A 12,447-nucleotide genomic window follows, 5' to 3' on the forward strand; every position below is an offset into this window, starting at 1 on the left:
CAATCATGGCTCACGGCAGGCTCAACCTCCTGGACTCAAGTGATCCTCCCTCCTCAGTCTCCTGAGTAGCTGGGACTACAGCCATCACACCCAGCTAATTAAAAAAAAATTTTTTTTTGTAGAGATGGGGGTCTTGCTTTGTTGCCCAGGATGGTCTCGAACTCCTGGCCTCAAGCGATCTGAGCCATTGCACCGAGTTCTAATCTCCCCTTCTTTATAAGGACATCAGTCATAATGGATTAGGGCCCGCCCATACAACCTCATTTTATCTTAATTACCTTTTTAAAGGCTCTATCTCCCAATACAGTCACATTCTGAGGTACTGGGGGTTAGGGTTTCTACATATGAATTTGGGGGGTGGTGGATACAATTTAGCTCATAACAGCAACCATTACCTCGTCTAATTTTTAGAACATTTTCGACACCCCCAAAAGTAGCCCTGAAGCCATTTAGAAGTCACACTCTATTCTTTCCCCATCCAAGCCCTGGGCAACCATTCATCTATTTTCTGTCTCTATAGATTTACCTATTCTGTATATTTCATATAAATGGTATCATACAATATGTGGTCTTTTTTGACTGGTCGGTAATTATACGTCCTCTTTCGTTCCTGATTTCAGTAATTTGAGTCTTCTTTCTTTTATTTCTTCCTCAGTCTAGCTAAGGGTTTGTAAATTTTGTTGATCTTTTCAAATAACTGACTTGGCCAGTTGCATTTGCTCACACCTGTAATCCCAGCATTTTGAGAGGTGAGGCAGGTGGATTGCTTGAAACCAGGAGTTCAAGACCAGCCTGGGCAACAAAGTGAGACACCCCCTCCCAACACACACACACACACACACACACACACACACACACACACACACACACACACACACACACACACACACACACTAGCCAGGCATGGCGGCCTATTCCTGTAGTCCCAGCTAATCAGGAGGCAGAGGCAGGAGGATCCTTTGAGCCCAGGAGTTTGAGGCTGCAGTGAGCAATGTTTGTGCCACTGCATTCCAGCCTGGGCAACAAAAAAAGACTTCATCTCTGAAAAAAAAATAACCGCCCAGGTCCGGTGGCTCACGCCTGTAATCCAAACACTTGGGAAGGCTGAGGTGGGCAGATCACTTGAGGTCAGGAGTTCGAGACCAGCCTGGCCAACATGGTGAAACCCTGTCTCTACTAAAAATACAAAAATTAACGGGGCATGGTGGCATATGCCTGTAATCCCAGCTACTCTGGAGGCTGAGGCAGGAGACTCCTTTGAACCTGGGAGGCAGAGGTTGTAGTGAGCTGAGATTGCACCACTGCACTTCAGCCTGGGTGACAGCACCAGACTCCATCTCAAAACAAACAAACAAACAAACAAACAAACAAAAAACAACAACTGACTTTTGGCTTCACTGTTTTTTCTTTTCTCTATTGTTTTTCAATTCTCTATTTCATTTATTTCTGTTCTAATATTTATTATTTCCTTTCTTATGCTTGCCTTGGGATTACTTTGCTCTTCTTTTTCTGGTTTTGTGAAGTGGAAGTGTAGGTTATTAATTTGATATCATTCTTTCATTTTTTATTTTTTTGAGACAGGGTCTTGCTCTGTCCCCCATGCTGGAGTGCAGTGGCACAATCACGGCTCACTGAAGCCTTGAGCTCCCAGGCTCAAGCAATCCTCCCACCTCAGCCTCCTGAGTGGCTGGTACTACACGCATATGCCACTATGCCCATCTAATTTTGTTTGTTCGTTTGTTTGTTTGAGACAGAGTCTCACTGTGTCACCCAGGCTGGAGTGCAGTGGAGTGATCTCAGCTCACTGCAACCTCTGCCTACCAGGTTCAAGCGATTCTCGTGCTTCAGCCTCCCAAGTAGCTGGGATTACAGGTGTGTGTCACCATGCCTGGCTAACTTTTGCATTTTTAGTAGAGACAGGGTTTGTTCATATTGACCATGCTGGTCTCAAACTCCTGACCTCAGGTGATCTGCCCACCCAAAGTGCGGGAATTATAGGTGTGAGCCACCATGCCTGGCCTAGTTTTCAAATTTATTTATTTATTTATTTAGTTTGAGACAGAGTCTCGCTCTGTTTCCCAGACTGGAGTGCAATGGCACCATCTCGGCTCACTGTAACCTCCGCCTCCCGGGTTCAAGCCATTCTCCTGCCTCAGCCTCCCAAGTAGCTGGGATTACAGGTGCTTGCCACCATGCCTGGCTAATTTTTGTATTTTTAGTAGAGACAGGGTTTCACCATCTTGGCCAGGCTGGTCTCGAACTCCTGACCTCAAGTGATCTGCCTGCCTTGGCCTCCCAAAGTGCTGTGATTACAAGCGTGAGCCACCACACCTGGCCTAATTTTTAAAATTGTTTTTAGAGATGGGGTCTCACTATGTTGCCCAGGCTGGTCTCGAACTCCTGAGCTCAAGCCATCCTCCAACATCAACCTCCCAAAGTGCTATGATTACAGGCATGAGCCACCATGTCCGGCTCTTCTTTTTAGATATGCATGTTTACAGCTAAAGATTTCCCTCTAAGTGTTGCTTTAGCTGCATCTCATGCATTTTTTTATGTTTTTGTTTTCATTCATTTTAAAGTGTTTTCTAATTTGCTTTGTGATTTTTTTCTTTGACCCATTTATTGCTTAGGAGTGTGTTAATTTCCATATATTTGTGAATTTTGTAAGTTTCTTTTTACTGATTTTTAACTTCTTTCCATTGTGGTCAGACAACATACTTTGTATGTTCAATCCTGTTAAATCTATGGAGGCCTACTGTATGGCCTAGTGTATGATCTGTTCTGGAGAATGTTCTTGTGTACTTCAGAAAAACATGTACAGTTATCCCTGGGTATCCGTGGGAGACTGGTTCCACGACCTCCGGAGGATACCAAAATTCATAGATGCTCAAGTCCCTGATATAAAATGGCATAGTATTTGCGTATAACCTATGAATATCCTACTGTATACTTTAAATCATTTCCAGATGTGACTCACGCCTATAATCCCAGCAATTTGGGAGGCCGAGGCAAGTGGATTAAACCCAGGAGTTCGAGACCAGCCTGGGCAACATGGCGAAACCCCGTCTCTACTAAAAATACAAAAAGTAGCTGGGAGTGGTGGTGGGCACCTGTAATCTCAGGTACTCGGGAGGCTGAGGCACGAGAATTGCTTGAAACCAGGAGACGGAGGTTGCAGTCAGCCGAGATGGTGCCACTGCACTCCAGCCTGGGCCACAGAGTGACACTCGGTCTCAAAATAATAGATAAATAAATAATTTCCAGGTTACTTATAATGCCTAATACAGTGTAAATGCTATGTATATAGCTGTTATACTGTATTGTTTAGGGGAATAATGTCAAGAAAAAAAGTATGCACATGTTCAGTGCAGATGCAATTTTTTCCTGAATATTTTCCATCTGAGGTTAGTTGAATTCACGGACGTGGACTGCCCCCCATAGGGAGAGCTGATTGTATTTTACTGTTGTTGGTTGCAGTATTCTATACAGATGTCAGGATGCTTTTTTTAAATGCAGATTTTTAAGGCTATACTCACTGAGTCCTCTGCCCCAGGGCCTGGAATCTGTATCTGTAATAAGTTCCCCACATATTTCCTCCGCAGTACCCACGGATCCGGAAACCATGGCCCCACACGTCCTTCAGGTCTGGTGTCCTTTGATTTAAGTGAGTAACTCTGGTGGTGTCATCGATCGCTCTGACAGATTTTTCTTTTGCTCTAGTCTTGCTGCCAGGTCTGCGGAAAAGAGAATCCTGTGTTCTCAGGCTCGGCTTGCGTCTCGTTCTGCCTGGGCCGAGCTACGGAGGGATTGGGCCGCCGGGACGTCACGTGGACCGGGGCCGGATAATGGCGGGCGCTGCAGAAGATGCGCGAGCTCTTTTCCGGGCTGGGGTCTGCGCGGCCCTGGAGGCCTGGCCGGCCTTGCAGGTCAGTGGGGCCAGGGCCAGGGCAAGGTCAAGGTTAGGGCCCGGGGCAGAACAGGAGTTGGTTGGGCTAGGTGCCTGAGGCTTGGCTAGGCGGCATAAGAGGAGTTGGCTGGGCGGCATAAGCGGTCTCCAGGCTACTCCAGGTCTGCTCCCAAGCTGACTTGGTGGGCTTGGACCTGTGTTTACAGATCGCTGTGGAGAATGGCTTCGGGGGTGTGCACAGCCAGGAGAAGGCCAAGTGGCTGGGGGGTGCAGTGGAGGATTACTTCATGCGCAATGGTGAGTGAATGTGAGGCGCCGCGACCCGCCTGTGTGGGGGTGTGGAGAGGAGGAGCCCCATCCCGCAGAGCCTGCATTTCCTCTCGAGCAGTTGTGGATTGGTACCTAAAGGTGAGGTGGAATGAATTCAGCTTTTAGAATCAGAATCCTGGATTCCAGTGCTTTACGGGCTGTACCACTGACTCGTGGGATTACTCTGGACAAGGCAGTTTACCTCCCTGAGACTCAGTTTCCTAGTTTCTAAAATGCGTATAAGAGTATCCACCAGAGCGCTGTACAGTAGAAATATTATGCTAGTCACATGTAATTTAAAATTTTTAGTAGCCACTTTAATAAAGCAAAAAGCAGATGAAATCAATGTTAGTAAACTCGGTGTGTACGAAATATTTCAACATGTAGTCAGTATAAAACATTGAGATATTTTACATTTTTTAGTATTAAGTTTTCAAAATCTGGTATTTTACAGTTTTAGCACATTTCGATTTGGCCTAGCCATATTTCAAGTGCTCAGTAACCACCTGTGGCTGTTTGGACAGCAAAGATCTACACTGTAGGCTCGTCTTGAGGGATATACAAGAACAAGAGGCCCAGTAGAGGGCCTGTTGCATAGTATGGTTTTTTAAAAAAATCTTCATTCAATTTCTAGCTTTGGAGATGACATTAGGCAGAGTCATCTCTCTCAAGAAAGTATACTATCCATTGAGGATCCACACACGTAAATAGTTACAACATTGATAGATTTTCTGGTAAAGAGGAGCTCAGGGTGCATGGGGTAACAGGATGGGGAGACAGCTTCTTAGTGGAGGTGGTGAATTGGGCTGGGTCTTAATGAGAAGGAGTTAACTAGGTGGGGGAAGCAGAGAGAGCAACACTCAAGTTCTGTGGCATGAGGGTATAATGTGTTATATTTGGAAAGTAGCAGGGAGCTCAGTATTGGAGTATGGGTGTGTGTGTGGGGGGGGTGGAGGAGTGGTAGAGAATGAAGCTGGGGTGTGGGAATCCCCCCTGAAAAGCATAAGACATGGAAGCCCTTATGTGCCTTTGATTTTATCATTTAGGCCAGTGTTTGCCAAAATTCATGCTAACTAGTCCTGTTAGATGTTCAGTGAAGAAGCTTCTCCAGTTACCTTATGTAAGAAAAACTCTTTTGTTCTGCTCCCACTGAAAAGTCTTAACACTCATGAACATATTAAAGGCTTGGGTAAGAATAAGAACCACTAAAACACCTGTTTGCTTTTGTTTCTCATTAGTTTTCTATGGATAGTGTCCCTTAAGACCCAGCAGAACAGATATTTCTCAAAGGCAAACTGAAACACTGCAGTGGCTGGTAAAAATTCGTGGGCAGGTTCTAGGGTGAGAAATAGGATGGGATTTGCTGGCTAGAAAGTTCAGGAAATAATCAGTATGAAGCATAACCTGGAGAGGGAAAGACTGATGAGAACGCTGTTTTTGTCTAGAAACTGATGAGGCCTGAAGTAGGACAGTGGCAAAAGGCATGGAAAAGAAGGGGTGGAATAGGGCCTTGGAGATTGGTTGGCTGTAGACAGGGAGGGAAAAAGAGGCAAGTTCCTGGTTTGAGTTGATGGGTGGATTAGGTGTCTTTTCTCGGAGTAGAGGAACCCTGGAGGATGCGAAGCAGGTTTAAAGAGTAAGGTGATGAGTCTGGCTTTAGATATGGAAGATCTGCGGCATCTGTGAAACGTCAGGCACAGAGTAGTCTCAGTTGGAGATAAATTCGGGGGATATTAAGTTTGAGTGGTAGGGAAAGCCAAGAGTGTGGATGAGCTCTCCCAGAGAAAGCACATAGAGGGGAGAGGGCTAGGAGCTTTGTGGAAGACTTTCTTCAGTTACTGTCTAATTCAGAAAAAGTAGAGCATAGGCCCATAGGTAACTGAAGCCCAGAGAGGAAGGTGGCTCGGTCAGAGTCACACAGTAGGATGTCAGTGTCAAGGCTATGATGATTTCATCATTGGAATTGCTATGTCCATTTCTTCTTAACTATCCCATTGGTCTGTGGCTTCTTTTATCAGTGGAACCACAGTTGTGAAGGTTCTCTACACTTCAAAAACTTCAGCTTTTGCATGATAGAAATTAACATGGATTATGGATCTTCACTGTGCTAGGCATTGTGTTGGATGGTTCCTCATAACAGACCTTTGAGGAGGCCACCATTAGCCCCACTTTACAGATGAGAAAACTGAGGCTCAGAAAGAAGTAGCTTGCTCAAGGTCTCATAGATGGGAGGCTAGTTAGAATAGGCCAGATGAAAGAGGGTGAGTGTAGGGCTGGGAGTTGTGGAAAGAGGCCTTGGTAGGATGGAAGAGATTGGAAATGAGGTATTAATATTTAGTGGTTCTTTAAAAAATTATGTTAAAACTTGGAATGCAGAACACTTTAGCAGATAAAAGGCAGGATGGAAGAGATTGGAAATGAGGTATTTTTAGTGGTTCTTAAAAAATTGTTAAAACCTGGAATGCAGAACACTTTAGCAGATAAAAGGCTCACTGTGCCTTTACCCACCCAGTTGCAGATCCACCAAGTAGATATTGAAGAGCAGTGGGCAGGGGTGATGAAGTTGGCTGGTCTTTGACCCAAGGGCCCTGTCCTTTTCTACTTAGCTGACTTGGAGCTAGATGAGGTGGAAGACTTCCTTGGAGAGCTGTTGACCAACGAGTTTGATACAGTTGTGGAAGACGGGAGTCTGCCCCAGGTGAGCTTATCACGGGCACAACTGCAGTCTCCCTACCTGTAGTCTTTCTTCTCCCCAGCTGTCTGTTTTGGGCCAAGACTCTTGACTATGACTCTGTTGCCTAGAGGAAAAAGTGTAGCCTTTCCAAACCTGCCTTCTTTTCTTTCTTTCTATACATCATTCCCATCCAGGCCTGTTCCTCAGCCCCATCCCAAGGGCAGGTCAGGCCAGTCCAGGTCCATTTTCATCCCCGCTCTGGTTACCATTGCTCCCTAATAAGATTACCTTCCCTTTTACATCTTATTTCTTTCAAAGCCCAGTTCTAGAGGATTCCCTGCTAGTTAGGCTCTCTTTTGATGCTTTAGGCCTTCATTTGAGCCCTTCATATGTGGTTGCTTCATTGGTTAATTCCTTGGGGAGGAAAGAGCTCTGTTCTCTTCTGGAAAAATCCAACCTACTCCCCACTGTTGCTTCAAACACGTGCTGTTTGTATAGTAGATATCTGGAAAATCCAAACTGGTTGAATATTTTCTTGGTAGGTGAGCCAGCAACTGCAGACCATGTTCCACCACTTCCAGAGGGGTGATGGGGCTGCTCTGAGGGAGATGGCCTCCTGCATCACTCAAAGAAAATGCAAGGTCACAGCCACTGCACTTAAGACAGCTAGAGAGACTGATGAGGATGAAGATGATGTGGACAGTGTGGAAGAGATGGAGGTGAAGTGGGTGCCCCCTGGGTTGGGGGATACAGATGTTTTCAGTTTTCTGGGAGAGCAGCTAGATTCACAGGGAAGTGATAAGGGGATGGTGGTGGTTGGTGGTAGTAGTATTATCCAGAGAGGGCAGGGAACTTTCCTAAAGTTACACAGCCAATCCTGGAAAAGCTGGAGCAGAGCCTGGGTCTCCAGTGGTCAGTGTATTCAGCTCTCTTTTAAATCTCCCCTCCAGGTCACAGCTACGAATGATGGGGCTGCTACAGATGGGGTCTGCCCCCAGCCTGAACCCTCTGATCCAGACGCTCAGACTATTAAGGAAGAGGATATAGTGGAAGATGGCTGGACCATTGTCCGGAGAAAAAAATGAGTGGGGATGACTGGAAATGGCTTTGGGCCCTTATTTGCTGTTCTGAGAGTTGTCTGTAGGGTTTTTTTTTTTTGAGGATTGCAGACCTGTGGACTGGTTACCCCATCTCCACCCTCTCCCCTGTTCCTCTGTCTGGCTCCCTCCAGGGCAAGGAAAACCTAGGATCCTTGGTCTTGGGGGTGGGGGGACCTTGTCCAGCATATTCCCCTGGGCCTTTAGTTAACATCCGAGTGACGAAGCCGGGTTCCCCAGTACAGTGTCTTTTGGGTGCAGTCATTGTGAGGAAGGGGATGAGTGAGTGTGGGTTTGGCTGGAGGAGGAGCTAGATGCCGGTGGACAGTGGGCAGGTGGATTTGGGGAGGAGAGGATCAGCAGCAGCAGTAGCAGTACTCAGTGATAGGGGGCTGGCTGGGTCAGGAATGGTGAGATGAACATGCAAGTGGAAGAGAGAATAGTTGAAAATGTGAATGAAAGTAGCTCTGGAGCCTCTCCCTTACCCCACCCCACACACACGCAACAGCTCTGTACCCCTGCCCAGAACTTGGAACCTCCCAGGAATGCTGCCTTCCTTCAGCCCAGCCTCCAGTCCTGGGTTCCCTCAGGAATTCGAAGACCTTGGCTAGGTGGTGAGCTTGGAAGAGCTGGGCTTTGTTTTCTGTCTCCTCTAACCTCTTTCCTTACTCCTTATCCCATCCCATTTGAGTTCAGGGGTGAGGCTTAAGATCTTAATAAATAATACCTTACTGCTTAATCTGTGGCTTGACCTGTGAGTAGTAGCCTTAGAATCAGCCTTCTGGGAGCTCAGCTTCAGAGTTTACAAGGGAGCAGTTTCTGGGCCCACCCTAGCAGCCTGGTACTTTGGACAACCAAACAGATGAACGAACGGAGCACAGCAGTGCTATGAAAGTTACTGTAAGCCTGAAATAAACTGTATTTTTCTTAAAAAAAAAAAAAAAAAACAAAAACCAAAAAACACAAAAAACTGAGTATCCATTGTCCTCCCCCCCGTTTCCCTGTCCTGCCCGCTGGCCCTGCCATGGGTCTGGACGATAAAATACTGGGTAGCCTTGGGGCCGGGTAGAAGCTGTAAGCCATGGGAGAGGCAGGAGAGGTCTAGTTGCCACCCCAGGTGGAGTTGTACGTGTGAAGACACTGGCTGAGGAGGCAGGGGTGGGTCGGGGCCCCAGCGTCAGTGGCAGAGCTGGCACTTGAATCCAGGTCTCCTACCTCTGGTGCTTTGTGGGGAACTGGGTGGAGGCAGGATCTGTGGTAGGGTATTGAGGGATGAGGGAGAAAAACGACCTAATTCAGGTAGGACTAGCAATGGCTCCCACCCTCCCTGGGGACAGGGATTAATAAAAATTGACATCACTGTAGGAATATATTTTTTAAAAGCCCACGTTTTGTGAAAAGATGAATTAAAAAACCCAAGACCCAGCATTCGGGATTGAAAGTGCCCGTGATGGGAGTTCAAGTATTGACTGAGCTGGGAGGGAAGGGGCTAGAGCCCCCAATCAGACATGGGCAACTAGAGTGTGGGGTGGGGGCTCCCAGTTTGTCCCAAACCCTCTAGGTCTTGTCTCGGGTCTGGGGGGATTCGGGGGGTTCAGCAGTGGCTCCTAAAGCAGCCACCGGTGCCTCCTCCATCTCCCTGTCCTCAGACAGTGTGGGCCCCGGGCAGAACGTGTCCCCTCGGCCCGCCCGGCCAAGCACAGCCATCCAGCGTCGCTGTAGTTCCTCTGTCTCAGGGCTGAAGTACCAGCTGAGGTGGCTCTGGGTGATCTTGAAGACATGCCTTCTGTCAGGCCGCTCCCCTGCCTCGGGCGGTCCCACCTCGAAGCCAATGAGGGGCAGGCTGCGCTGGGCTTTCACATCCTGGCGGGAGGAGGGACAGAGCTGGGGCCACCTTGGGGCTAGACCTTTCCCCCGCCCCAGCTTCTAACTGGTTTTGCATATGCTCTGTCTTCCATCCCCTACTCAGGAACTCCCCTACTCAGGAACCTTCCGTGGCTCCAGTGTTATCAACAGGAACATGTCAGAACTGGGGCTAAAATGCAGGCTGGTTTAAATACCTGTCTCCCCCCGCCCCCACCTCTTCTCACAAAACTGCTGGGCTAGTCTCTTTAGCATACCAAATAATGTTTTCAGGCCTTTGTCTATGCTATTGCCCCTATCTGCATACTTTTTTTTTTTTTTTTTTTTTTTGAGACAGAGTCTTGCCCTGTTGCCCAGGCTGGAGTGCAGTGGCATGAACTTGGCTCACTGCAACCTCTACCTCCCAGGTTCAAGCAATTCTCCTGCCTCAGCTTCCTGAGTAGCTGGGACTACAGGCACACGTCACCACACCAGGCTAATTTTTGTATTTTTAGTAGAGACGGGGTTTCACCATGTTGGCCAGGCTGGTCTTGAACTCCTGATCTCAGGTGAGCCACCTGCCTCGGCCTCTCAGAGTGCTGGGATTACAGGCGTGAGCCACTGCGCTCGGTCCCATCTGCATACTCTTACCCACTCCAAATTGGACCTAGCAATTCCCCATCTCTACTCCTTCCAGGAAGCCAGGCCCACAACTCATCCTGGTTTTCCCTACATACCACAACCACTCCTTGTCTCTAGCCAGTCTTTGTCTCTCAAGGGTTGGGGTTCTGATTTCCTCTTAGAGATAGGCTCACCTTATCTTCCAAGGCTCACCTTATCTTCCAAGGCCAAGGAGAGGTCAAGGACTGGATCTGGCTTTGCCAGGTGGCTGAAAGGACCCGAAGGAGTAGGATGCATACCTGAGGGGCTCCGTAGATATACAGCACCAAGGGTTCATTTTCAGGGACCACGAACCATGCCTTGTGCCATCCTTTGCCACCCTTCTCCATGTAGTGCAGGAAGCTGCAGATGACGCTGTTCTCCGCAGCCACTGAGGCCTGTTTCTGTGGCCAGAGACACCGGGCATCAATGTTGACAGAAGGCCTAGCCTGGCTCCTCCTGGCTTTAATACCTCCTCAGTGTAGGGACTGCTATTCCTATCTCAGATGAAGACGCTCAAGCTCAGGTGGCAGGAGTGATTTGTCCAGTGCCACCCAGTGAATCAGCTAGAGCTGAGATTCAAAGCTAGGTTCGTCTGCCTCATTTGGGCAACGGCTGCTGCCTCTACAGGCCAGTGGAAGGAGTGTGCGGATCTCAGGCATTCTTTCTTCAGTCAGAGCATTCATTCCTCAAGCCATTCACACATTTAGGCCTCATGCTTTTTTCTGTCTTTCATCACATCCATTTCCTACACTCAGTGAGAGGTAATCTAGCATTTTGGTTTTAAGGGGGTATGTGGGTGGTTAATGAAGTCTGGCTTAGAATCCCAGCTCTAGATGAAAATGTATTGACTTGGAGAGCAAAGAGGGCTGATGTGAGAATTAAATGAATTAATATATGCAAAGTGCTTAGAATAGTCCCTGGCACAGAGTAAGTACTCTTTTAAGTGTTAAATAAATACCTAGATTTGTTTTTAAAAAAATCTCCAAAATGTGTGTTTGTGCATATATGCCTAGAAAGATAGGATAAGCCCTCACAATGGTAACTTTTGGGTAGAAGGGATACGGTATTTTATTTTTTGTTTATATTGTTCTACTTATCCTACTTTGTAATAACAAAAGACAATTTTTAAATTTTTTTTTTTTTTTGAGACGGAGTTTTGCTCTTGTTGCCCAGGCTGGAGTACAATGGCGCGATCTTGGCTCACCGCAACCTCTGCTTCCTAGGTTCAAGCGATTTGCCTGCCTCAGCCCTCCCAAGTAGCTGGGATTGCAGGCGTGCGCCACCATGCCTGGCTAATTTTGTGTTTTTAGTAGAGACGGGGTTTCTCCACATTGGTCAGGCTGGTCCTGAACTCCCGACCTCAGGTGATTCACCCGCCTCAGCCTCCCAAAGTGCTGGGATTACAGGCATGAGCCACTGTGCCCAGCCAATTTTTTTAATTTTAAAAAAATCCAGTGCTGCCACTCATTTGCTGTGTAATTTGGGCAAATGACCCCTCTGGGCCTCAGTTTCCTCGTTTGTAAAATAAAGAGAACAATAGCATGGGCAGATTAGTTACTGTGGGGATTAAATGTCTAAGTACTTAAAGATGACTGTCTTTCATTCACTCTTGCCGTCATTTTATTCACTCCAAGCCTGGGTCCCTTGATCACTACTGTTTCCCAGATACTCGGGCCTCCTCAGTCTCACTGGGTAGAGTTGGAGCCCATTTGCCCACTGTGGGAGAGTTAGTCAGGGGCTGGCTCTTACCTCCAGGATGGACCTCCGGCGCTGGGGTGTATGCTGGCTGCAGGCTGGACTGCTCCCAGGCACCCCGTGCAAGGCCACATAGCAATCAGTGCACACACGGTTGGAGCGGTTGTTGTCATAGACGAGGCGGGCCCGGAACTCGGAGCACTTCCCACAAACCACCTGGGGTGGCAAGTGGGCAAGAGTAGCCTGATTCCAGTGGGTCT

General features: G+C 47.6%; 2 protein-coding genes across 3 annotated transcripts in view; one reads left to right on the forward strand and one right to left on the reverse strand.

Annotated features, from left to right (window-relative positions):
- Positions 1 to 3,725: 3,725 nt before the first annotated feature.
- Positions 3,726 to 8,726, forward strand: TSR2 (TSR2 ribosome maturation factor). The gene is made up of 5 exons (XM_004064225.5): positions 3,726 to 3,926; positions 4,114 to 4,204; positions 6,823 to 6,914; positions 7,433 to 7,609; positions 7,841 to 8,726. The coding sequence occupies exons 1-5, from the start codon at positions 3,846 to 3,848 to the stop codon at positions 7,973 to 7,975; spliced, it is 576 nt and encodes a 191-aa protein (XP_004064273.1). The 5' UTR covers positions 3,726 to 3,845; the 3' UTR covers positions 7,976 to 8,726.
- A 156-nt stretch (positions 8,727 to 8,882) lies between these two features.
- Positions 8,883 to 12,447, reverse strand: part of FGD1 (FYVE, RhoGEF and PH domain containing 1) — an 84,588-nt gene continuing 81,023 nt past the window's right edge. For both annotated transcript variants that reach the window (XM_055376526.1, XM_004064223.4), the window contains 3 exons: positions 12,242 to 12,403; positions 10,750 to 10,893; positions 8,883 to 9,850 (listed from right to left, as the gene is read on the reverse strand). In XM_055376526.1, the coding sequence (XP_055232501.1) occupies positions 9,545 to 9,850; positions 10,750 to 10,893; positions 12,242 to 12,403 (612 nt within the window). In that variant the 3' untranslated portion in view covers positions 8,883 to 9,544. The remainder of the gene's footprint in view (positions 9,851 to 10,749; positions 10,894 to 12,241; positions 12,404 to 12,447) is intronic.

This window comes from Gorilla gorilla, chromosome X (assembly GCF_029281585.2).
Source record: "Gorilla gorilla gorilla isolate KB3781 chromosome X, NHGRI_mGorGor1-v2.1_pri, whole genome shotgun sequence".
NCBI lineage: Eukaryota > Metazoa > Chordata > Mammalia > Primates > Hominidae > Gorilla > Gorilla gorilla.

What these genes read in the sequence shown, in the direction of transcription:
- TSR2 (XM_004064225.5), top strand. Translation starts at nt 3,846, where the DNA reads ATGGCGGGCGCTGCAGAAGATGCGCGAGCTCTTTTCCGGGCTGGGGTC. An exon ending in AGGCCTGGCCGGCCTTGCAG is followed by an intron (nt 3,927 to 4,113) that starts GTCAGTGGGGCC and finishes CTGTGTTTACAG; the next exon opens with ATCGCTGTGGAGAATGGCTT. An exon ending in GGATTACTTCATGCGCAATG is followed by an intron (nt 4,205 to 6,822) that starts GTGAGTGAATGT and finishes TTTTCTACTTAG; the next exon opens with CTGACTTGGAGCTAGATGAG.